General features: G+C 38.7%; 1 protein-coding gene across 2 annotated transcripts; it reads left to right on the top strand.

The window, feature by feature from the left end:
* The first annotated feature begins 190 nt into the window (after positions 1-190).
* LOC309718931 (uncharacterized protein) lies at positions 191-26,606 on the top strand. 2 transcript variants are annotated; one of them, XM_082554595.1, is made up of 18 exons: positions 191-473; positions 4,334-4,511; positions 5,295-5,491; positions 7,044-7,147; positions 7,462-7,526; positions 8,786-9,041; positions 12,484-12,674; positions 13,790-13,915; positions 14,019-14,147; positions 15,815-15,937; positions 16,826-16,961; positions 17,404-18,818; positions 19,872-20,732; positions 21,249-21,586; positions 21,724-21,823; positions 22,288-22,795; positions 23,072-23,200; positions 23,923-26,606. In XM_082554595.1, exons 2-17 carry the CDS (start codon positions 4,350-4,352, stop codon positions 23,185-23,187), a joined length of 4,827 nt encoding a protein of 1,608 aa, XP_082410721.1. In that variant the 5' UTR covers positions 191-473; positions 4,334-4,349; the 3' UTR covers positions 23,188-23,200; positions 23,923-26,606. The 2 variants fall into 2 exon arrangements, with proteins under 2 accessions (XP_082410721.1, XP_082410720.1); XM_082554594.1 differs by having other exon boundaries at positions 192-473; positions 8,783-9,041.
* Positions 26,607-26,678: the final 72 nt, after the last annotated feature.

Genomic DNA, 26,678 nt, shown 5'->3' with positions numbered 1-26,678 from the left:
AAATAATTTTTACTAGTTTTATTTATTTATCATATTAGTATTAAACATAAAAATAAAATATATAAAGAATGTATAAAATTAAAATACAGAGCAGTTTGTTAGCAACAGTTAAATTAGCAGCATCATGTTTCCACTGGCAATGGACGTCGCTAGGGGTCATCAGAGGTTCACACCCCCGCGAGGACTTTTCCCAAAACATTCCGCCTCTACGTCACCAGCTCCCGCCCCGCTCCGCCTCGTGCCACAACGACTCCGGCTTGTCAGCTGCACGAGACGTGCGGCATCTCGTCTCAACCTATGAAAACTGTCAGTCAACGCTAACGTCTAGCTCCTCTCGCTTTAAACTTAAACGTATCTTGGCCGAATAGTGAAGAGCCGGAGCCTGGTTCTAACAGCGGGAACAGAGCCCTGTCACGCCTGCGTGTGTGCGCCTCCCCGGCGGCTGGCGCCCTTTGTAACTGAAGTAGTGAATGGTAAGTAGCTTTACTGCGTGGCTAGCTGGTAGCATCATCGCTACAGTTGTGTGTCATTCAGCGCTCAACAAACACTAATAGGCGGTAGAAAAGTTAGTTTCGGCTGGTCTTACTGCGGCTGTTACTCACTCTCTACCTCCGTGGCTGTTAAAGTGAGATTTAGTTTGAAGTTGTCATTTCTCTCGTTGAGTTTTGAACCTCGTGATCAGGCCAGGGTCCAGCTTCTGGCTCCCTGCCACCACCACCACCTCCTCCTCCTCCTCATTATTATCATTATTGTGCTACATCTGCACATGTCCACCTCATTAAGAGACTGCCTGAGACGACGTGCGTTTGTCCCTAATTAGAAATTAATGGTTATATTTCCAAAGTGTGTGTGGATAACATTCATCTTTGAGATTTTTGTTTTATCCTACCTTTATGGGGCTGTTTTGTTTTTGTAATCGTGTATTTTATTTGAGGTATTCTGTTGTAGGTTGTGTTTACGATGAGATCTACGTTATTCCAAAAGCTTGACGTTTTTAGTTGCTATAACGTTGAATTCCAAACGCCTACTTATAAACTTAAATAAGTATGGTGTGACTCGGTGAAATAAAACAGAATACAACAAACGAAATATTCCCGTTATATACAGATTAAAGTCAGATAAGTATAAACAGAAGAAAAATAAAACAGAAATAAAATTGCTTTCTAAATGTAGTGCAAAGATAACAAATATCAGATGACATTATAATGGATCAGTACGACCGAATGTAGTATTCATATTTTATCTGCTGTAATGTACTAATTGTATCTCATCTCTTTTTTGTGTACTGACATTCAATACTTTATTAAGGTGTCTTGAGCAATAGCATAAAATGATCACATTCTTTAACATCACATGTTTGATCATGGTCTTTTAATCTTTTAATCCCCTGATGTTTGTTTTTTAAAGAGTTGCTTTCTTTTGTCATGCCATTACTTTTTGTATAAGGCCTTCTGTTTTCTCTGCCTGTTTTAAAGTGGAAAGAAAAAAATAATTTGTTGTATTAATTATTAGTTTGAAGTTGGTGCCTGTTTTCTAACTTGTGGTAGATGAAATATTGAATGGCTTTCTCCATCTTGAAAGAAGAGGAAATAGATATGAGCAGGGGAAAGACAACATATGATGTTTTACTATCATGTGAAAAAGAAAGTATAGTGGTACATAGAGCAGGGCGATATGACCAAAAATATTTATCACGATATACATTTGAAAATTTGTGATAACGATATAACTGACACTAGACAAAATACTTTACAACTCCACAACTTTATTAGTGAAAAAAAATAAATCTATGTATTTTCACTTAAACAAGCAGCTGTTTTTTTTATGTGCATGAAAGTTATATAAAAATTTAACAGTGCAAATGCAAATTCCTTACTGAAAGTTTAACCAAAAGGCATTTCCAGTGGAAATTGGCCGACATATCCTCAGCATAACCATGTATAATATCCACAAAACTTAAAAAGAGGTTATACACACACAATACGGTAACATTATGTTGAAGCTCAGTACGTATCACTTCGCCAGGCTCCTGACTACGATAGCCGTAATGCTCCGACAATCCATCAAGCGGTGCGGGTTCGTAGCTTAGCAAAGTCGTACTAAAACATTTGACAGATTTTCGAGCGCCGTGTACATAAAATCATTTCGAGGTCAGTAAACACAACCAGAATTCATACATGAGGCCCATTGGATTATAAGGGGCACTGTCGATTTTCAGAAAAATCAAAGGATTGATTTTAAGTGTGCCGTATTTTCCAAAAAACACGATAATAACGACAGCCCACTAGCATGCTCTACCAAAAATAGTGCTTTGTTGTGTATCTGACGGACGAAAGCCAAACCAGTTCCGCACTGAAGTTGCAGCATTTTTACAAACCAATTCTGGTTCATCCGTTTCATTCAACGATTTGCTTTTTCCGACATGTGCGTATGAAAACAAAGGCACTGCGCATGCGCGTTTTACCCATATTCTAACGCGATATTTCATCTTGCTATCGTTGCCCAAAATTATACCGGTATTACCGTGAACGGTATGATATGGCCCAGCCCTAGTGGTACATAAAGTCCTATGACAATTTTGTCACAGGACTGTATGTGCCTGAGACCACTTGTCCACTATTGACTCTTTCTTGACTTTAGGTTGTCTGTGGAACAAAAACACTAAAAAGTTCTGTAATTTCACCCTGACAGTCATGTGCTGTATTGTGAAACGAGCACTGCATGAAAAACCAGATTTTCAACCTCAAGATCACCTGCAGATCTAACCCAATCCTGGCAGTTAACAACTGGTCATGGTCTTTGATTAGAACCTGTAATTAGTAATATGAACGATGTTGAACTATCAAACAGAAAAGTTGCCTAACCCTCCCAGGTCGAGGCTTCTCAAACTCTACTTTTCTTTTATGTTATATTTTTATCGATTAGAAATGTTAATTTACTTTTATGGGGACACTTACACTCTGAGTAATTTAAAATATTAACTATAGCTTAATAGTGATTAATCAGATGAATCCTTACTTAAAGTAATTGATAGTTGCTGCCTTTAACACTACTCAGCTTGTGCACCAGTATACTGTTTTTAGTAATGCTCAGATTGGCGTCATCCTAATGAAACTGAAAAGACACTTAAGTCCCCTGTACAAAAGTGTTATTGTCCAGTCTTTGTAGTCACTCTGGGTGTTATGTGACTGGCTCCTCTCAGTCATAGTCGGGTATTTCTGCCAGGAAGCAGGTAATTAGTGACGTGACACGTATGCTATGACAGAAACTATGTGAGTTTGGTGTTGACAGCCTTGAGGCTGTAATGCAAGTCCAAACTGAGCTTTTAATAAACCTCTGTGAGTTTGTTTCAGGCCATTTCAGTCAGGCTTTTCTTCATTCCAATGCTCTCATCTTTAATTCTGCTTATCCGTGTCCAGGTGATGTTGTTGTTTTTTGTCTGTATTAACAAAGTGCTTGCAAATGCAATGTTTTGAACAAGAGCCTTTAAAACAGCCATCAGATGTGGCATTGTCTGAGGAAGAACCTTGACGTAAACCTGAAATTTGAGAGAGATTATATTTACTTTCAGCTTTCAGTGATGCATGAGCGTAGCAAGAAGGCTGTGTTGGGAAACACTGAGTCACAGCTGCCCAACAGTGACAACCAGTTTCTTCCTGAGGGTTCAAAGCCTTAGCAACATTCAACACAGGACGGAGTCAAAGGCAGACATGATTGAAGCTTGTTTAGATATACATGCTATCAATTGAATCCTCTGTACCAACACATGCAGACGCACTTAACCTTCAAGTTACTACATTTATTTTAGCAGCAGAGTTGATTTAGGTATGACTCGTAATAAATTATACTGTAGTACTATTTGCATTTGATTTACCTACATTGTTTTGTTTATATATGAAAGATTGAAACTTAATCATGCATGGATTTCACAACCTTCCTTTATTCTTGCCACACTAATAGGCCAGTTCATGTTAAATAAAAAATATAAAAAATTGTAGAAGTAGATTGACAAATTAGTGGTAGGAAGCATTTTTATGACTAATTATAACACAGGCCACATATAAGTATATGACTGGGATTATAAATGGCCTATACTTCCTCTTTGTTCTGGTAAATCCCATGTCTTTAGAAGCTGTCTTATTCTGGATCAGCCAACTATGAATAGGAAAGGTTAGGTAGTACCATGCCTTGTGAAGCCATGCACAGTCTGTCACCCCGAGTGCTTAGAAACCAAGTGACCTTTCAGTTTAAAAAGGAAATGTTTTCTTCTGAGGGAATAAAATAAAAATGAACTTTGATTCAAGCTCTTGATATAATTTTCCCACCCTTTCAGGCCCAGGCAGAAAGAAATGAGCTGGGCTGAGGAGGACTGGACAGTAGGGCTGTCTGGACGGGTCCTGCAAAAGGTGAAGGAGCTGCAAATCCATCATGAACGGCTGTCCAGGGAAAACAAGCAGAAACAGCTGCAGCTGGACAACATCCATACAAGCCTTGAGAAGCAAACTGTGAAAGTATGAACACTTATACTGTTCCTCACACAATTTACATGACAAATAACTGAAACACAAGTATTAGTAACTTTGTGATTTGGTACTGTTGACTTTCCAAGTTTAGTTAAGGCTGTAAGAAATCATCTAACTTTGTCATGCTTCTGAACTGGACTGGATTTTTGGAGTCAGCCAGCAGGTTCAACCCAAGAACCTTGCTGCTGTGAGACAGTAGTACTAACTACTGCACCACCTAGTACCTATTATGGTTGATGTAATGCTGCCTTTTCCAAAAACAATATGCTAAATCTAGATTAACATTAGGAAATCTTCTTATTGGAAGCTCAATTTGGAAGTTATCTAAAATTTAACAAGTAGTATCTCTGTGATCAGTGAGAGCTCAGTCTCTCACTGACTGCTGACCATGGATCCACTGGCACTGGCTTAGGAAGCTGCTCCTGCCACCTGCTGTGGCATTGAGCGCTTAGGCAGACCACAGAAAAATTACATAATCTGTAGGAAATTAGTATTTTTTTATGAGTGCTTCTTTAAATGCACACTTTTTCATCGGAATTACACAAAAGAATAAAATCATGCATTAGCTTTTCAAGAAATTTTATGTAGAGAAAAAGTTGACCTACATGTTGCTCTTCAAGGAAATGCAGTTCCTGTAATTTTAATCTTCTCTAAATAACATTGTGCAAATATTGTCATGAAGGGTGAGTCATCTGTAGCAGGATTTCCTTAAATAATCATTAAATATATACTTCTCCCTCTCTCTCCTTTTTCCTCCTTTTTTCTGCCAAGTATGAGGAGGTACGTGTGGAGCTGCAGTCGGTGCAGCGAGAGCTCCAAAACGTTCGGGATGAGGCCACAACAGCGGTGACGAGCAGGGACCGTCTTACGCAGGAGCTTCAGACTAAGCAGGCCCAAGTTTGCTCTTTGGAGGGCCAGCTAGATGCTGCTCGTACCCTCAACAACAAACTCACCCAGGAAATCAAAAGGTCAGCATGAGCTAAAAACCACAGAGGCAAGAAGCTTCTCTCAATTTTAAATTCATCTGGTTTTGGTATTATGTATTGTTTTCACTGAATGTTTGAAATATAGTGACGTTTGGTATTCTTAGGATAACTTAGTTTGAATTAAACTTGATAGTTAAATACAATCTGTCTTAAGGGGGCGGGGGGGGGGGGGGGAGGGGGGATTTGGAAGGTAAAACTAAAACTGATTGTTGGAACTACATGCAGCACATGCAGCACTAAAAATCAGACAATAGACATTACATTTTGATAGTATAGGAAGCTGTCTTAAATGGAGATGTCCCAGTCAGCTTTTTGGATGTTGATTGGGTACAGTCCCTATATTATTCAATCTGATACTTGCATTAGCCAAAGTAATTGTTAGATATGTTTTCTTCTGCTCTGTTCCAGTAATTTGCATACAAGTGAGTGGCTTTATTTATTTATTAATTAATTGGCGTATTGTACACTAACTGTTTATGGTTACCATACCACTTTGTTTATAATTCACTTTTGAAAAACAACAACAGGTCTGACCAAAGTGCTGTACAATAAAACTAAACATAAAAGATGAACAGAGGCCAGAGGAAAAAAAAAAAAAAACCTGACACGAATAAGACCTGTAGAAGTTAAACAATAAAGGACTACATAAAAAGCAACTTAAAAACACAGTAAGCATATCACACTGGGTCAAAGGCCAGGGAATAAAAGTATGTAAACAAGATTTTAAAATGACAAGTTAAGGAGCCTGCTTGGCATGCGGTGGCATATTGTTCCACAGTCTTGGAGCTGCAACTGTGAAAGCTCTATCCCCTCTGATTTTTCATTATATTACCAGGTTATTGTATAAAACAGAAAAGTACTATTGATTACCATATACATGTAAATAAAAACAGAATGCAATGATTTGCAAATCTCATAAGCCCATTTTTATTGACAGTAGAACATAGAAAATGTCATATTTTTCAACTTTAACATTTTACTATTTAGCTTATATTAGCTTATATTGAATTTGATTATCAAAAAGGTTAAGAAGGGTGGTTCTAAATAGCAACAGCTGGAGGAACATTTTGAACTAATTAGGTGAATTGACAGTTTCTCGGAAGTAAAAATGAGCAGAGGTTCACCAGTCAGTAAAAAAACTGCTTATATGTTCCTCAACCTAAAATTCTGAAGGCTCTCTCATCATCTACAGTACATGATGAGTTATGTTAATATTTTTTTTAAATGATTGTTGGATGGCACATATTGCTATGAATTGTGGGAGGGCATACTTTTCTTTCATAAGTGATAGCTTAGTGTAACCTTGACTAAAAGAGTTAAACCACATTTTGAAGGAACAGCTTTTCTCAGTTTGTAGAGAATTCAGCCAGCTGTTATCATTGTTTTTGCATATACTACTGGATCTCGTCCTTCAGCTAGGATGTTTACTAAGCAAATCTGACTTTTTGACCTCAGCCCTCATTTCCTGTAAGAAATATCTCCATTTCTCTTCCCACTCTAAACTCTTTCACTCTGTGTCTTCTTTCTGTGGCAGGCTGGAAGCCGAGCTAGAGAAGCTGCAGAACAGCATCAGGTCACCAGATACCTCTCTGTTTTCTACTCCCTGCTGGAATACAGGCTTGCCCTGGGAACACAATGGTACAGTTTTCTAAACTGTAAAATTATTAATTGGTTTAATCTCTATGGCAGTTTATTTCTAATATTTTATTAAAACTCTTTACAGTTAAGAGAATTAAATAGTTAAACCACCAGAGTCCCAAATGAGCAGTGGATATAAATAAACCCCCTTGAGCTACATTGCTTTCCCAGCCCTCTACTCTCTAAGGACAGTTTGTTTGTCTTTCCTCTCGTCACTAAACCACTTGGTAATTTACAGCTGTTGTTCCTGTTCAGTTTTTGTGATCGGTTGTAGGTACTAAGTTCAGTCCATATGCTTTGTTTTTGCCCTGTAGGGAGCCGACAGGAAGAGAAACAGGGGCACAGAGATGAAGGGCAGAGCCGGGCTCCTCACATCCGAGTAAGTCTGAACATGTTCTCACACTGAGCTATGTGTAAGCTAATCCAAGACTGCTGTGGATTGTAGCTGAAAGCTGATGTTCTCTACTTGGAGGATTTAACTGTCTTATTAGCAAAGCAAAACATCCCTCCTTATTTGATTAGTTTTCCTTTTAGTCTTAAGTAATTAAGTCTTTCCAAATAAGTGGCCCAGATGGCTGTAACTGTTTCTTAAATGTGAACTACTGCAGCACATGGTGCTTTTAAAAAAAAAAAACACAGATGAAACAACATTGTACTTTATTTCTCTATTTTTAAACATGACAATGTAGTTAAGAGTTTTTATAGTAGGTTAAAGAGCATCAGTGTCTGTTATCAGGGTGTTATTGTATTTTTCAAATTTCATTCTGGCCTTGTGATAAGGACAGGAAGAATTCGTATTTTAAAGTTGTTCTGTCCTTATAATGGAGTTTTTTTCTGGTTAAATTTAGATGTTAAAAACAACACCTTGGCTCACAGCTCTTTGTTTAACAGCAAGGTTCTTTCTTCTAGTAGTCAGCTGAAAGGATAAGATTGGCAGTGTTATCAAAAATTTTAAAGGATGACCAAATCTAACTTTATATACACATTTTTAACTGAAGACCAAAAACTTTAAAAGGTGAGAAATTTATAAGTTTATTCCTAAAAAATGAGACCAGTATTTTTTTTAAGAAGTATGACTTTATTTATGGGTTTAATACAAATTACGTTGTCCCAGGTTCATCAATAATAATATGTACTTCAGTGCACCTTCTGTGGAATGTTTTTTTTTTAAACTTTGTACAGAGGAATATGCTGTTACAGGCTTTCACTATTCAGACAAGCTACTAAGTTATTGCTGGTTTGAGTGTTTCAGTAAAATTATGCCCTGCTTCACCTGCTTGTATTATTTCCCAACGTTCATCATAGTGTGCTGCTGCATTTGTTTGTACAGGTCTGGCAGGCAAAAGAAAAGTTTTAGGAAAATGTAACAGCAAGTCTGTGCTCTTACGTCTGAACATTGACTTTTCTTTTACGATCTCTCATCCTGAAGCAGCATTTGAAATATACTAAAGGTGCTGTGCACGCTGAAGCAATTTCTCTTGAGTTATGAATAAAACAGCAGTTAGTAATTCTTAGTTGCATTAGTCTGATTGTAAAACCTTGAGTCCTTGAGCCTTGTTTTTGTCGAGCCTCTTCCTGCTCATGCTGCTCCTCTTTCTTTTTTGTCTTTGATTAAACCCTCTCTCATCCTTTCAGCAGCGGCTTCAGTTCTCTGAGATACCCACACCTTCATTGCCACAACAACAACACAAGAGCACACGCCACAGCCACTCACCCGTCCAATCGGACACCTTCTCCACTCCCTTGGGTGTGTTTCCATGGGAACGGGATGACACAAAACCTGCAGCAAGGAGGCGACCTCCGCCCTCTCCCTCTTTGATGCCGTCCTCTGATGTCACAAATCATCTGTCAGAGCAGGGGGGTTATGGGAAGGACCGCAGGACAGAGACAGACAGTGAGTGGGGATGGAATTACTCTGTGTTATCCATTTGCAAATTACAAATATATACGCACGCAACTCAGGCCAGCAGCATTTATCCTAAAACAAGATTAAAAACCTAGCTGGATTACCATAACAACAGGAGCCAGTATGGATATGCTATTATCTACTTAACTCAGTACCCCTGCTGTGAAACCACCCTCTGATTTCAAAGTTTAGATTTTCATTTGGATGTTCTGCAGTCTTCAGCAACAAAGCACACACAGCAACTTAATAAGGAGCAGATTTGACTTTTTGTTCTTCTTCTTTTTTTAAATATTACCCAGGCTTTTTTACATTAGCAAAATTAACAAAATCTAAAACTACAATCAGAGTTTGCTTTGGTAATCACAATTTTTCCTTTCCCAATAAAGGCAAAACTTGGTTACCTTGTTTTAGAGAAACCTATGCATTGTCCTGTTATGTCTATAAATTCAATTTAAAAAATGTCTTTTATGCTTCAGTGAATGAAGACTCAGTTAACATAACTGTTTAGTTATGACATTTTTTTATGGTTCTAAAACCTATTTGGAGAGTGCTAAAAATGTATGTATTTATATAATCCCCTCTACGATAACAGTGGTTACCAACTGTCTTTGTTAATCTAGGCTTGGTTCCTTAGGCTTCGTTCGTGCTTGCATAAAAGGGGTCAGTTGACTCTTTAATTTTTTTTTCTTTTTTCTTTTTTCTTTTCTTTCTTTCTTTCTTTTTTTTTTTTTTTCTTTTTTTTCTTTTTTTTTACAGCTGAACATTAGAGCTCTTAAATTTAAACCCTGGTCTGATATCGTTCCATGATGAGCGATGCATAGAAATCACTTCAATTTCTGATTCAATCAAAGAAATGTAAATTGACTGCAGCAAATCGGGATCCATGTAGGTAACATCTAGATTGCACTACTAGACTGCATGGTTTTCTTTGGTGGTAACACTAAAGCAAGCCTCAACAGGTTGCCTGCTTTCAGCTGAGAATATATATCACAGTTAGAGCAAATTGCCAGTGACTCTTGTGTCCAGTTTTAATCTAAAGTCTTTCCAGTCTCAACTGCGTGCAACAGTTGAAACTAGTAATGGGTAGAAACTCTATGTAATACATAAAAGGTTCGTGTTTTGTATTTTATTTGTTAAACTGTGTCACCCTTATAAAATCTATTTAAAGTAAAATAAAATCATCCTAACCTACCGTACATTAAGGCATGTTATGTTGATATAGCCACAGTGATGTCACACTGTTTAAATCACTCAAACTGAATATTTTCACTTTTCCTATCTTGGATGCGAACTCTTACTCTTACGTTATTGATAAGTGGTCAGTCAATGTGCAAACTGGATAATACTAATAATACTAGTACATGCCCATGCAGCAATATTGTTTGGTCTGTTTGTTTTTACAAACTTATATACTTAGTCACAATAAGTCAAGTAAAAGAAATAGGGGTGTTGGTTCTTGCTTGTAAATAACTAAATTGAAGATAAAAAAAATTCTGAGTAGGAAAAATTCCTCGTGTGTGTGCGCGCGTGCGCGCCAGGGTGTTCCTGTGCTGCTCTACTTTATTAATGTAATTTTAGCCTGTTGTTTTGAGGTTTCTCGACAACATCATGACCTGATCTTATCCATGATCCTATATAGATAAGATTCTTCAGAGGCCTGAAATGTACCTGTCTGTCAAGTTTGGTTGCTCCACTCCTATCTTGTAGGAGGAGTTCATGGATTTTATGTCTAATAGTAAGATGATCTGAAACAAGTTACTGAGCCTGTAAAGTCGTCAGGAAAGTTTTTACTGAGGTCACCCAAAGGAGTCACCCTCCTGCTGGACATTTGAAAAAATGCAGCTTTAAGGCACCACTGCATTTGCTTCATTTTTCACTGATGTGCATGCTGCATGCATTATTTGATTTTATCTATGATTATCCAGAAAGTGTTACCACTGTGATCTTTTCATACTTTGTTAGTTTGTTATTTTCAAAACTCCTTTCTAATAGCCAGTCTACCATAATTATACCATTATTCTCTCTTTATAGTACAACCTCTGGTGCTGACATTGCTAACCAACCTTGTGTCTATAGACAGGCTATTCCAGGGCCTGGGTTTATTACAGCAAACACTTAAAGCGAATGGTCAGTTTATACTGAAGGGTTTAATTCTAAGCCAAATAAAGATTTAAATAAAGGACAGATGTACAGCAAACTGAGGTCAGATGAACTCTTATTGTTTAATTTACATAATAACAACAATAGATAAAATTGCTGGCAGGTGCCATAATTAACACTGTGAGGTCTCTCTGTTTGAAATGTGTTGCCCACTTCACTCAAAATATTATTATAAGCTTTGTCCAAATGATGAAATTCTGTCAGTTTTGGTTTACCTCAGAGTGACAGCAACATCAGTAAAAGTGAACAGTGTTGTCACCATGAATCTCATGCACATGTGTAACCTCAGCTGCACTCGTTACATAAGCGGTTGTGTAGAAATGAATGGCCAGAGATTCCTCTGCCTGCTCCCAGGCCGGCTTCATGATGTAGAGTGACTCTTACTGCAGTTTGTAGTTGTGATGTAACACTGTCGCTCTCACCGGGTGTTTTTGTGTTTGTTCAGGGGAGGAAGGAGACAGGTCAATATGAAACAATAAAAGCTGCTGGGACACTGGCATGAGGGGTGGGGGTGGGGTTATAATGTTTACTTTAGGTGTGCCTTTTTGCAGCCATGGTTCTCCTGATAACAGAACATACAGTTTAGGATTTATTCTGGCTACTGGGTAGGATTTATACTTGGGGTTGTATGTAGCAAAAAAACATTGTTCCTTTTTAGATTAGCAATGGAAAAAAAATGTGATTATATTTATGTCTTTGGTAGGTAAATGTATGCCTGGAGAGATTGTAAAATGGGACAGTTAAAATATTGACAATGCATCACAAGCACACAATTGATTTTTATCCTTATTATCAGTCTCCTCCCCAGGCTGGATCTAAGTGCATCATATAGAGTTATAACTTTGATTCATTGCATCAGTGTGTATAGATTGTGACCCTAAGTGTTGTTGACTGTCAGCCATCAGTTTTTTTTTGTTTTGTTTTGTTTTATCAGAAATCAAGATATTCTTAATGGTCATGGAAATGGATTTGTTTGTTTTTGCAATTATTCATTCACCTGTATTCTCTTGCTCACTCTCCACTCACTCAGCCACCATTCTGCCATTCTATGATCCCAGCTCACTGATTGTGAGCACTATTTTTTAATTAAAGGTGCTCTTTAAATTCGGAAAAAAAGTATAAATATTAGTTAACAAATGCTTATAAATTTTCTCCTATCTCTATGAGACTAACGCAGAATTTAATAAACATTCTCTGGTAACAGGATGATAAGTGGACGAAAATGGATGGTTGAAATTATTAACCATACTTCTTTCTGTCCATCTGTCAGTGTCGCCTCAAAGTCAAAGCCGTATGTCTTCTCTGGAAGAGGAGTTGCTGGTGAAGGACAGGACGTTGAAGTCCATACAGAACGAAATGACGCAAACCAAGAAGGAGCTTGCCGCCAAGGAGCTCAGCCTGCAGAAAGTCTCCAATGAGCTTAGCCTGGCACAGACACGTATGGCCCAGGACAGTGAACGGGTAAACACATGCACATATACTGCTGCTACAGGTAGTGGTGCTTCTAGTACTACTGCTGAAAACAAACATCTCATTTCAGTGATAATGTTCCATATTTTCCTGATGCTCTGGTGTTTTTTTTTGACATGGCAGAGGTGTTGATCTTATTTAACAAAACATTTGTCTTCCCTGAAATATTAACATGCTCTTTGAAAAAAACTGGAAAAATGGTGGTCCTTTTTCCTGTTGTGCTGTAAAGCAGCCTAAAACCATCTGGTACGAATAAGTTGTGAGGTTGTGCTTCCCCGATTTAATTAATACCATCTCAGTGTGAGGTCGTTCTGAATCACAGTTGAAAGACTGAAATAAACTAAGCAAGTCAACCAAAGAAAAAAAATGTAACAGATGTGTTAAAAGATATAAATGCAATCCTGGAAGTCACTCATAATTATGTTTTACAAAATGTAAACACAAACATTTGGCCATTTTAAACATTTTAGTTACTGTGTGACTGCAGTATCTTTCACAAGCACACACATTTAAAACCCACGAAGTTATCTTACTGCTACAGTGTTGTGATTTGGGAGGAGTTCTTTTGTAGGCTTTGTTTTCACGAGGAAAAACCTCAGTAATTTTTCCATTAACAGTGCTAAATGATTAGAGCTGTTCTCACAAATGAATAATAACAGTAATAATGTTTATTTGTATAGCTAAACCAGCATTATGAAGTGTTTTATGCCCTCCATCTATTCATCCATCCAGCTTTTTTAGTGCTTCTCAATTTCAAGGTAGTGGGTGGCTTGAGCCTATCCTAGCTATCATTGGGCAAGACCCGTGTCTAACAGAGGGCCCAGAGAGAGACATACAGCAATTTATGCTCATATTCACACATGGAGTGTATGTGTTAAAACTGCCTATAAGTTGGAACTTTGGTTTGCATCAGGACAAAATTCTCAGAGATTTAATCATCTCAAGTCATAAGCAAATTAAATGCAAAAGATTTGGTTTGGTGATAAGAAGTCAAACACATCAGTTTTCACTGACATTGAACAGTATGTACCTGATGTTAAGTAATATCAGATGTATCATATAGAGCAAAACTCGGGTAAACAGCTGCATATGTTTTCCCATGACAGGCGTCGGGAGCTGAGCAAAGACTGAAGCAACTACAAGAGGAGCTTAAGTGTCAGAGGCAAAATGCAGAAAGCAGCAGACTGCAACACCAACAGCGTACCAAAGAGCTGGAGAAACAACATCAGAGGGTGAGATGAACATCAAAGCAAGGGAAAATCATTTTTCATTTGATTTCCTTTTTTCCATAGATTGATGGATTCTTTTGGGGTTTTTTTTTTGGTGTGTTTCTAGGATTTGACAGAGCTTCAGAAGGAGAGGCAGTGTCTGGAGAAGCAGCATCAACAGGAAGTGAATAAGCTCAACCAGGAGCTTCAACAAGCTAGAACGCTCCACAATGCCCTGCAGGCACAGGCTGACAAGGTACATGCGCACACATGTACAAGTATACGCTCAAAATATTACACATTAACCAGACCAACAAGTCCTCTAACATGCATACAAATGCATTTATCAAGATAAAGTTGCTATCAGCACTGGAAACCAAGGACCAAAAAGATATGACATACTGTTTTTGTTTATGCTATTATTTATAATTATACTATTATACATTCATTACCTTTCCTGTTTTTAGTATTTCCTTTCTCTGTCCTTCTCCCATCTTACCTTTTGCTTGTCCTGGGACTGTTTTTATTATATGGACCCAAGGTCAATGAATTTATCGCACTTTTTCTCCCACACTTTCTGCGTGCCTGTGATGTTTTCTCTCTCTCTCTCTCTTTTTCACTGTCTTCAACTCTGTGTTTCTGATTTCTCTCCCCTCCACCTGCTCTCCTCTCCGCTTCGTCCTCCTCTCCTCTCGGTTTCTCCCCCAGTGGAAAGGTTGAGCAGAGAAGGTAATGACAGTGTGACCGCTCAGTTTTTCTTTGTTTATGGAAGCTTGAACCACTCGGAAACTTGGAACTTGTGTGTGAGAAATGGAGTGCTCAGCAAAAGAAGGCGTGAAACAGTGGCTGTGGGATGACGGTGAAAGATTTGTATGAAGCGTTTTAAGGCATGTTGCATGAATGCAGAGTGCAAATTTTGTTTGTGGTTAAAAACCTTTTTTAAAAATTATACTTTGGAAGTCTTTAACATAAAGGAATGATGTGGCACTAATTTTTTTATTAGATTAAAAAAAATCTCTAAGAAAATAAATTTAGTCCATAACCTTCTGTGTATATATAAATACCGTCTTAACAATAGCTATTCAGTTTTACTAGTGTCCTTTAAACGTTATTGTAAGCTCTTTGTGAACCACACAGGTGTTATCTTGTATCTGATAAAGCTATACTGTGTAAATTAACAATAGAAGCACAGTTTCACATACAAGGTCAGCAACATTCAGCTGCAGGTAATGAGCACTTTATACAGGCCTTTGTGGAATTTGCGTCGTACTATTTGTTTTTTGTTTTTTGTGCATGCATGAAGTTTCAGTTATGAGAATCCAATACCTGATTAATGTGTTTTATAGTTTCTCTTTAATTCTTTTTACATATATTGAAATTCACTAAGTGAGCTGATAAAATCAGTATCAGATATTTTCAGATTTGATTGGTTGTTAAACTACATGTGACATTTCATTGACTGAGAATTACTGGGTCACTCAATATTGTAACAAAACCAAGTGACTAATTAGTGACCAATACAAAAAAGTTTGTCTTTAAAGAGCTACACTGAAGTTAAAAATAATTAATTAGCAAATAATTTACTCAGTACATTACAATATTGCTACATATATACAGTTATATGAGTATAACGTGTAGAATTTTTAGATGAGAACTGGTGGGAAGCTAATCTACTTGAGTCTTTGCTGATAACCCTGAGAGAGGCAGAGGATATGTTAGACACATCGATATCTGTCCTGCTTCCTGTTCCCTTCACTGGCTATGATTCCTGCACCTGAAACAAGGCAAACAAGTCATTCCCTTTTTTTCAGTTCTCCTATTGTTTTTGCTTTTTCTTCCCCCTACTTTAATTTCTTTTTTTAAATACCTTCTCTGTTGTGTTGTTTGGATTCATTCTCACTATTTCGCTATTCCCTCTGTCAGCTTTCTCTACAGAAGCAGGCGCTGGAGAAAGAGTTGGAGACTCTGAAAGAGAAACTGAAATGGACGGAGGGACAGCTGAAGGAGAGCCAGAAGAAAGAAGCACAGACACAAGCCAAACTGACGGTAACACATAGTGATCATCAACTGATACATGCAGACGTTGTTAGGAGTCAGGGCCTGCATTAATTATTCATTAGATGAGCAATGGGTAATGACCATCTTATGTGCCATATGTTAGTCAATAAGTGTGGATCCAGCTCCATCATTATGTTTTATTAAAGATATCGGATTAGCGTTATCCTCACTGTTATTTAGTTGTGTCTTGTAATACTTGTAATACTACACACATCAACACTGACACAAATACAAGAAAACAGCCTTTGAATGGCTGTCTGTTGTAGGGCCCACTAGTGCCCACTGACTTACCTTGGCCAACAGGCCCTGGAATGAACTTTACATGATTAAAAGTCTTAGTAAAGCCTTTCTGATGCGCAAGGACATTTGCTATTGTTGTGCAGGTTCCAAATTAACATTTACTATTGTATTGCACCCCGCTAAGCTGAGAGTGCAGAAGATGTAAAACGCCCACATTTTTAGAATTTGTAGCAGTTCTTTACATGTTCATAAGCTTGCAACATAGTTCGTACTAATACTGCCTTCATCTGTAGCTTGTTTGTGGTTTCTAGCTGTTGAGACACTGTGTTTGGGTTGCTCTTAATCCATTTATATTACACACAGCATGTCCTCATCTGGCAGTCTTCTTGCACAATTGATAACATTTATAGTCCAAATATCACAAGGTCGAAAATATAGACTGACATTAAAGATGTCATGGCAGACATATTTTGGAAATCAATCAAATTTTCTGACAGATATTTGAAAAAGAGGCCTTAAAAGTCCATCGTTGGTCATGAAGATTCCCTCCAGCTAAGCTGAACACTTAAAAATCAGTAAGTTTGATTTGACTGGATTCATCCCACCTCATTTGACTATTTTTGCTCTTTGCATTAGGAAGCTGTGCGTGAGGCAGAGGGCGTGGCTGTGACTCTGGAGCAGAGCAGGAAGCGAGAGCGAGCTCTGGAAGAGGAGGGGAGGAGACTTGCAGATGAGCGAGCTGACACCCTGTGTCTCCTGAAAGAACTACAGGGTGAGGCATAAACTGTGGGGATGAAGCCAAATCTGTTTATTAGTCATGGTAGATTGGAGTATCTTGTCTTTCCTCCCTCCACAAGAGTCAGGGTTTTGGAGTCTCACATGCTTAACATGAGCTTGTTGTACTGGTGTCCTTTAGTGGGCTTATTGTGATAATGCTGCCCTGTAGTAATTTATTATTTTGTGCAGCAAAAAAGGGAGATTGATTACTGAAGAGGGTGAATCCTAGATTGTGCATGACAGTTATATACTCAATGTCTTTCACGCATAAGTCTTATCCCAGTGCTGCTCCCTGCTGGTTAGTGATAGATGAATGTTATCCTTTTAAAAATACACTTAACTTTTCCACTACTGCACATGTTTATTAGAAAGAGAGCACATGTTTATTAAGTTTTTTTGTTTGTACATATTAAAAATGTTTTTCCTTTTAATTCTAGAGCAAAAGTCAGCACCTCCTCCACAATCTGTGCAGTTTTGCCCTGTTGGACAGAGTTTTTCATCTCAGTCTTCCTCATCTCATTATCCTCGACCGTCAGCCCAAACCAAGAGGCCTTCTTCAAACCGAGCTGAGCAGAGGAGGGAAGAAGAGGATGCACAGGAGAGAAGGACAGATATCAGAGCATCTTATTCTTCTGACAGAGAGCCAGGAGAAGGAATTGACTCGGAACACATCAGTGCCCTAATCTCCCCAGACTCCTCAGAGTGTTTAAAGAGAGCAGGAGACAAAGGGAAAATTAATGAAGAGGAGAACAAAGTTATAAATGAGGCAATAGAATGTGACGTCTCTCATACTCCCATCAACAACTCTAACGCTAAAGATCTTGATAGAATGATCAGTCTTGAGCACTCACCTAAGACACAAAATTTGACCCTTTCTGCAGAAAAGACACCTGCTCTCAAGTCTGAGCAGACCGTTCCCTCTGAAGACCTCAAAAAGGAGAATGCAATGCTCCGTTCAGAGCTTCAAGATGTACGAGAAGAACTGCAGAAACGACTAGAGGACCTGGAAGCCCAACGAAGAGCTGAGACAGAAGCCAGGACCCGCCTTAAACAGCTTAGCCGCAAACACACCAGCCAGGCTGCAGAGAAAGAGGAGAAAGAAAAAGAATGGAAGACACAACTGGAGACTGAAAGAGCTGAGACAGAGAGGCTGAGGAGGGCGATGACTGCTTTGGAGGCAGACATAGAGTATGTAAAGGAGAGGGGAAGCGAGCAGGAGGAAGAGAAAAACAAAGAACAACAAGATAGGGAGAGTGAAATGGTAGAGCTTAATATTCAGCTTAAAAAACAGCTGGCGGAGGTGAAAGCTCAGCTGGCTTTAGAGCGAGAAGAAAAAAAGAGAGAGGAAGAGGAGAGAAGCCAAATAATAAACACAGATGCTAATGTAAAGGAACAGCTGAGCATGATGGTGGCAGAACTTAAAGCTCAAGTGGAAGAACTGAAGCAAAAAAGAAAACACACACAAGAAGAGAAGCACACAGATGCAAACACTCCCCTGACGTATTTGACTCTTCGTGATGACAAGCTCAACTCCAACATCAATAGCTGTGGCCACGCACTCCTGCCTTCACCAGAGCAGCACCTCCTTTTCTGCCAGTCCACCAACCAACACAACATGCTTGTTTCTCAGACAGCAGCAGGCATCATCCAAGAAAAGAGCAATGTGATAGATGCCGAGCACTCTCCTCTGTCAGATGATGTTCAGATGGGCCAAATAGCCTCAGACCCCCAGAAGGCTGAGCCTACAGCCTCTAATTTGGTGAAAGAGGTGGAGCGACTGAAGAATGAGAATTCAAAGGAGACAGAGCGTGCTAATCAGTGTCAGATTAAACTGGAGGCCCTGCAGAGCCAGGTAAATGATGCTGGATATAGAGATTAGTGCACTAAATTTCTCAAACCTAAGTATTTCTGTATTAAACAGTCACTCTCGAATGTTCTGCACTTCTGAACAGCTTAATTCATGTCTCATCACTGTACTTTCGTTTATCGCTAAATCTTGAATTCATACTCTGCTCAAAAAAATTATGGGACACTTTGAAAACATCAGTTGGCACACTGTAGGTCATTTTGTAGCACTCTAACAGTGCACATGCTCTTCCTCATTGCACAAAGGAGCAGATTCTGGTGCTGATGGGTTACAACCTTCTATGGCTCTGTCCAGCACTCCTAGCGTAACTGCACGTCTCCCTCTCTGCTACTTAACCGACCAAATTAATAGTCCTGAAGGTAAAAAAAAAAAAAAAAAAAAAAGAATAAAGTGTTCCTTTATTTTTTGAGCAGTGTATGAATCGTGTTATTGTAAAGCACAATATTAAAATTAGGATATCACTGATCTCACTGAAGTAAAAAAAAAAAATAAAAAAAATCAAACGTTACTTCCTTCTGTAAGTTATTTAAGAAATAAGATGGCCACTAAAGGTTACGAAAGAGTTAATTAAGATTTGCCAGTCAAAGACAAACAAAAAGCAGGCAGTAAAAAAGAAAAAGAAAATACAGAAAAGTATAGGAGTCAATAAAACAGTTGCAAACTGTTTAAATGCAACCCGAGCAGATAGATAAGAAGACTTCAGGTATCAGTTCAGTGCTAATCTGAGAAGGTAAACATCAGTTCTGATAGAAGCAAAGTAAACTCTGCATATCCAGTAAGGTGACCTGAGTCTCTGTGTGGCCCTGATTTACAAGTGGTCATAATGATTTAAATTTACAACAGCAAATTCACTGCATTTATACACATTTTTCCTCAAGGAAGTAAGATTGGTTAAGAAAAAGGCCTTTGGTTTGCTTTTTTAAAATGTGTTTTGTGCTGTGAGCTGTGACCAGTGAAGTGCAGACCCCAGTGGTATTTTTACTTTCTCTAGTCATCATTTCTTCTTCTTTTTTTTTTTCAACCTTCTCTTCTTGTCAGGTGACACGTCAGACGCAGCAGCTGACCATGGCCTTTGAGAAGCAGAGTCAGCACATTGCAGGCCTTCTAACTGAGCTACAAGAGAAGGAGAGCGCCCTCCAAAGCCAAAAACAGGAACTACTACAATGCAAGCAAGAGCTGGATGAACTAAAGAATGATAAAAAGGATGAGGTGAAGATGATGGTCAAAGAGGTGGAGGAACAGATACAAAGTGAAGAACAGGGAGATGAGAAGCCGGTGGAGAATTCAGAGCTCTCACTAAAACAGGAAATGGAGAGTAGAGTCACCTGTCTAATTGCAGAGTCACTGCCTGAGAGTGACTTGAAAGCACAGTGTGAGGCAAGTCAGCCAGAGACATGTGATACTCAAACGGCAACACCTGATAGCAGTGAAGAAGCTAATAAAACAGGGGACCAGCATCCTGAATCTATAGACTCGAACAAAACTCAGAGTAACCCTGACTCTGCTTGTGTGATGGTAGAGACTCAGTGCGGTCAAAGCGGTAAAGAAGCAGATATCCTTACTGAACTGCTCACTCTCAGACGGGAGAATCAGCTGTTGAAACAAAGAATTGAGGGCCTGACCATCTCTGACGCACAAAACCCGACATTACAGACTGACGCTGAAAATCAAGAGGATCCAACACAAAGCCAAAACACACCAAACGCTGCACTGTCCTGCTTGGCAGAAGACGGGACACTGAGTCTGCTGAATGACGTCATGACTGAGGGACTGGAGTCAAGTATGAATGAGGAAGAAGATGAAGGACAAGATTTAAAAAAGGAAGACCAAATAAACACAAGAACTGAAGAAGACCTGGAGGAAATGTCTGAGGTGCATGTAACTCAACTACAACAACGGGTAACGGCAGTGATTTTTCTCCTTCAGTTATGTGAAAAGATGAAAAGTGACAAAAATATAATAGGTTAGTTGTATAGGACTTAAAATTATACAGGTGGGCTAATGGAGAACGAGACGCTAGATGGTAGTCTTAACTAGTGGATATATTTGGGTAATGGCACGATTTTCATCATTTTGGCTCTGTACGCTGCCAGAGTAGATTTTATATAAAGCAGTTAAAATCCAGTTGAAGTAGAGTCTTTCTACTCAAGGGCTTAAACAAAAATATAATTTAGAAATTGCAAATATTTATAGATACCCTCCCCTATTTTTAGGGGCTTAAATTGTAATTGGACAAATTAATACGACTCTTTCGCAGTACTGAGTATCAAATGATTTACGACATTAAAATATTCAATAAGATCTGTATTGCTGAATATAGAATTACTTTTTTAATAATATTGTGGATTTTATTTGTTTTATATTTAAGTTTTATGTCCGATTGATTCAGTCTACTGTCATTCTCCTTCTGTCCAGGTGGAGGCACTGCAGATAAGGGTACGAGCTCTCTCTGAGGAGACCCAGCAGCAGGCAGAGGAGCTTGCTGTATGGAGACTGGCCTCCCAAACAGCACCAACATTTGAGGAATGTGAAACCCATGAACTGACCTCTGCTGTGACACAGTCCCAGTCAAACCAGGAGCAAACAGATGAGATGACCCAGTGCTCGCCTCAAACTCTACCTGTTCAGGATTCGGTTCAGACACCCACACTGGATAGACAGAAGAGCCAGGAAACCATCACAGTCATCAGAGAAGACGAGTTACTCGTTTCCTGCTCCTCCAACAGACTTCAGGGCCGCATGTTGTTCTCCAGGTAACACACAACACTCTGTAATCACAGAGATAACTTGTAACTGATCACACCTCTGTGTCTGTGTGTGTTAAACGCATATATTAAGTATATTTGTACAGGTATCAGCTGGGATTAACTTTTGCTTGTTTTACCACAAGACTGCAGAACAGCAACCTTGAGGAACCAAAGAGCCTCCATCCCTTTAAAACTGCTGAAATTTTTCAAGAATACAGACAGGACACTGCCACGGCTGACCAGGTGATTTTTATAAATTGTCACTCACTTATGTACCAGACGGCTAATTGTCATTATGTAATTTAGTGTAAATTACAATGAAAAAAAAGAGTCCTTTAAATTAAATAATTCCAGATAATTGCTAGTGGGATCTAGGAAGTCTTTTAGCCAGTGCACATAAAGGCATTTCTGTAGAGAAGTAAGCCTACATATTTGGGGAAATTTATTTTTAATAATAAATGGGCCAGAACTGAGCTGCTCCTGTTGTAAATAGCAATTCTTATCATATTAGAGAAATTTAAAATAGATGTTTTGTTTACCTATAAAATAAAGCATTTGTACTTTTACACCTGAACTTAAAACACCTGTCTGCCCTCAGTACTGAATAAAATGCAATGGTTTTCAGTTTTATCCTAGGCATATGCGTTTATTTGTTTACCAGATGAATTATTAATTCTTCAGTCACTTTGTTTTGTCTCTTGACTCAGGAATCTGAAAAAGAAAACCAGGAGATTAACTTCACACAATGGTCAGATAATTGTCCAAAAGTAAGAAGAGACAGTCAACTCATCCAAATGACATTGGAGAAAATGGCTCAACATCACTCAGGCGAAGTCTGTGAGCCAGATTCGACCAAAACAGAAGCCAAACTAAACACAACGACTAATTCCTCAGACAGCGTTGTCAAGATAGAAATGAAAAGTGTCAGCAGTCAGACAGAGGAGAGTTTGAATCCTCGTGGCATTTCAACAGTATGTGTTAACACTCAGACTGAGGAGGAGGAAGAACAAGGTTCAGTGGATTCCCCTCCTGTGTCTCCTGTCCAGTTATCTGCGGAGGCAGCGTCAGACAAAATCTTGTTTTCTGGTTCCTTCCCCATCCCGGCTGACCCGGCACGTCTGGCTGAAAGAATTCGCCGCAACAGGACGCAGCTGTCAGCTGCCTTTGACGACACAGAATACGAACCCTACGGCCTGCCGGAAGTCGTCATGAAAGGTAACTTTGTTGTTTGTGGGCCTGTAGAGTGAAATATGGAAAAGTAATTAAAGTTATTTTGGAGGGAGTTGCGTAAAACTTTTTTACCAATTAGTACAAAATTCTTCTCACAGCCGAGTCACCAGTTGATATTCATAAGTACATACAGTCTCTGAGTGTTTGATTCCCTGTGGATTACCTGTTTGTGTTCCTTGTCTCTGTGCTTTCTCGCTCTGATCTATTTTCTACTAACTCTTTTATTTAACCCTCCGTCTTTTTCCCCTCTCCATCCTTTAGGTTTTGCTGACATTCCCAGTGGTCCTGCATGTCCCTATATTGTGAGAAGAGGTTTGTTGGGCACCGCTGTAGTACCTGTCTCCCAGAAAGACGCAGAACAGGACGAGACGGATTAAAACACAGCAAGAGGTAAACTCCAGACACTATTAAAAAAAACAAAAACATTTTCAAATAGATTTAACATCCCAAGATATTAACAAAAAATAAAATAAAAAATCAGGTAGTAAGAATATACCTCCAAGTCCTTGGATCAAGTAGATCCAGATCAACTCTAAAGGTTAATTGGTTCAAACTTCGGTCAACACCCATGTCTGGTCCATAATTGCATATTTTAGTCTCTCTCATTCACTTTATAGGGGGAAGATGAAAATCTGTCATGATAAGTTGGGCAAATGTGATGACTCCCTGTCTCCAGCAGAGGGATCTCACTTACTTTAAGGAAAAAGCTGTTAATACTTGTATTGTCACTACTTTTTGTTGTTTGTTTTGCTTTGTTTTTTTTTTTTTCAGGTTTGAAGCTAATTTGTTTTACTTAGTGCAAACACACAGGCACCAATAGTTTAGAATTTATGTGAAATACAGAAACCAGAAACAAATGTTGATGCTTATCTGGTTGCTTTTAATTTAACAAGATCACCATGTGAGTCATGCGTCTTTTTGGTGGTTTACACCTTTTTTAAAAATATGCTTCTTATTCTAAACAGGGAAAAAATCATCACAGCCTTTAATATTTATCATAACAAAGGAAAATCAGGAGATATTCCATATAACTTGGTTGAATCGGTTGAAAGGGATGTGAATTTGACCCAGGACTAAAGTACTGCCTTAAATGTTCTTGTTTTTGCATACAGGTTTTTTGCAGACCTGTTGGAAACACCTGACTCACCCTGGCTTTACCATGAACCTGAATAATGGACAACAGCCGCTGCACAACAGACTCAAAGCAATTAAAACATTGAAACAAACACAGGAGCAGTTTAAAAAGCTGCAATCAGCTGTGGACTTCTTTACGTGTGTGTGCAGGTAACTAGACCTGCACTGACAGAATAAACACCTCCCCTGTGGATCCAAAAATGTTTTAATGGCCTCTAGTTTATCCACAAATTACCACATGGAGACTTTGCTGTCCATCACAATGGTGTCACTTTACACCCACCTGTATATTTAGGTACTGAGGTGGTGGTTTAGTGATGCTTGTTGATGTTTCTTGAACCACTTTTCCAAAGGGATTGTTTAGTTTTTCGTAACTCAGAATTAAGTTATGGGCCTAGCCCGTTCTTACTTTGCATGAAACGGTGCCTAGTTGGTGTTTTTCTAAACAAGCACTTGTCAAGATAAGTTTGTTTTTCAAAAGGGTCAAGCCAAGGAAGGCCTGTTGTGGCAAATATGTTTGAATCTTTAAACCATTTCAGGTGGCTTATTTTTGGACACTTGAATGTGTTTTCGTAGAGGGGAGGTGTTAGGAAAAAAATGTGTGAAAACATAGTGTGAGTGTATGAATTATTAGCTGTGAATTTGCACCTTTGTGTCCCTATCTTGGTGTTTCTGTTTGTCTCTGTGTGGGGGGGATAGAGAGAGACTGGGATAAGCTTGTCTATGACTCAGTGTAACCTGGATTGGTTTCCGCTCCATGTATGGTGATACACACTGCATTCCCACTCTCCTCCCTCTCCCGCTCTGCTTCTGTGTCTTACACTAAAGCACTCTCAGTAGTTACACAAAACAAAATTCCCATAAACTAAACATGTGAAGCTTTTCTTTGTTAGAATTAGATGAACTAAGCTGGTGTCTTATAATGAATAGCTTTTAATTTATTTTCTTTTTTCTCTTGCACATTTGTAGATAACATGTAAATCGTTTTGTAGTTGAGTTGGGAGAAATGTCAAGTTTGTTATGTACCCTAAAACAGCAGATTTTCACCATTGTGTTTACAGGATTTGATCTGGTAAAGGATAGGTTCTTAATTCTACTTAAAGTTATACTCACAGGTCCTCACGTACATTGAAGGAGTTGCATGTTGTAGTTAAGTTTGGTAAGGTTGGTACCAAAGGTTGGTATGACCCTTGAACAGACTCTGACTCTGTGGAATATTTACTCTAGACACTTGCAGCCATATTTCCAGAACTAATTCATAAAATTTTCTTTGTGTTGCGATAGCTACTTGCGTGCCAGCTGGCTGTGTGGATGCCAGTCAGTCAGAACAGTTCCTGGAGAGTTTCTGTTTTCTCTCGGCTCTTCTGTTTACCCCCTTGACATTTGGCTTAACAGACAAAATGACACCAACACCCATGCTAACTTGCATATTAGTATATCTTACTTGGCTATGTCACTGTAAACAGTTCAGCCACAATAAGGTTCCCTTCTTGCCTTCAACAAAGCTCTCAGCACAGACGCTGGACCTCTGGGGTGTCCATGGTGTTTGGCACCAGGATGTTGACAGCAGATTATTTGAGTGGGGCTTCCATGGATCTCGATTTTTCTTGCATGTCCTGCGGCTTCTTAATTGGATTTAGATGTGGGAAATTTGGAAACTTTGCCATGCTCCTCGAGGTGTTAGAGAAGTTTTCTCAATGTAATAGGGATGGGCAACCATGTTAAGGGTGGTGTTAATGTGTCAAAGTAACACTCACGTGGCTGACAGGACCCAAAGTTTCCCTGGATAGCATTATAATCAGATAGTCAGGTTTATTCTTTTACCTTAGACCAACACTTTTTTTTCTGAAGATATATTCATACCCTTGACTCTCTGTTTGTATCAACTTTTAAGGAAGTTAGATAAAAGTGAATAATGCAACTTTGATAATAAATGATGATTGTGCCCTCCGTTATAAAATTTGTGGGTCAGAATGTTTGGGCCAAAAATGGACCAAAAATAAAGAAAATGCAGAATTATTATGTTGCAAGTACAGTACCTGCTGCAATCCACTAGAATGAATACATGAATTTTTACATTCTGGTGTGACCCACCACGTGGACATCCAAAGTTCATGTTTATAGGTTAGAAAATGTCCAGAGAAAGGTGAGCTTAAATCAAAAGGAAACAAAAGGAGGGAATTTCATTTACAAGTCCAGCTTCCAATTTTAATTTCAGCTTAGCCATTTATGAAATGCTTTGCTGTTAAGGACAGGAGGAAGTGGCCATTTATTTGGTTATATAGATAACAAGATATGAGTATAATTTTAAAGTAAACTATATTAAAAACAGTGAATCTCTCCTTTAACCCTGGCTGTGCTTTCCTCCAGTGATTTTTAGTTTGCGTCACATTTGTTTAAAATGGAGCGATTTTTGTTTTTATGTTTACATTTTATTTAATGGTAGAGTACTTTTTGTTTGTAAAGTTGTGACACACACACGCAAACACCTCACCTCACTCTCAGCCGCCTTCATAACTCTGGGATTTGTAGTCTTTTGGCGCCGAGGTCTGACCCTGAGTGGGGAAACTTAAATTGTATTTGTTGCCTTGTTTTGGACACTTTTATGTGAATGTATCTGTGTTGTGTTTGTGATTAGAATAAAAGGTTTGCTTTTATTAAACCGCTGTCTCTCTGAGCGCTATGTTGGGCTGTGTGCTTTGTATTTCAAGGTCTGTTTAGTTAGCTGTGTGAG

Source organism: Aulonocara stuartgranti, assembly GCF_965226115.1.
Source record: "Aulonocara stuartgranti genome assembly, chromosome: 2".
In the NCBI taxonomy this organism is placed as follows: domain Eukaryota; kingdom Metazoa; phylum Chordata; class Actinopteri; order Cichliformes; family Cichlidae; genus Aulonocara; species Aulonocara stuartgranti.
The sequence above is the reverse complement of the archived record's forward strand: the minus strand, read 5'-3'. Positions and strand labels throughout refer to the sequence as shown.

Bases quoted from the DNA above. Each gene is read 5' to 3' on its own strand.
- LOC309718931 (XM_082554594.1), top strand. From the start codon at position 4,350: ATGAGCTGGGCTGAGGAGGACTGGACAGTAGGGCTGTCTGGACGGGTC. The intron at 7,148-7,461 runs GTACAGTTTTCT...TTTGCCCTGTAG, and splicing joins CTTGCCCTGGGAACACAATG to GGAGCCGACAGGAAGAGAAA. The intron at 12,675-13,789 runs GTAAACACATGC...TTCCCATGACAG, and splicing joins TGGCCCAGGACAGTGAACGG to GCGTCGGGAGCTGAGCAAAG.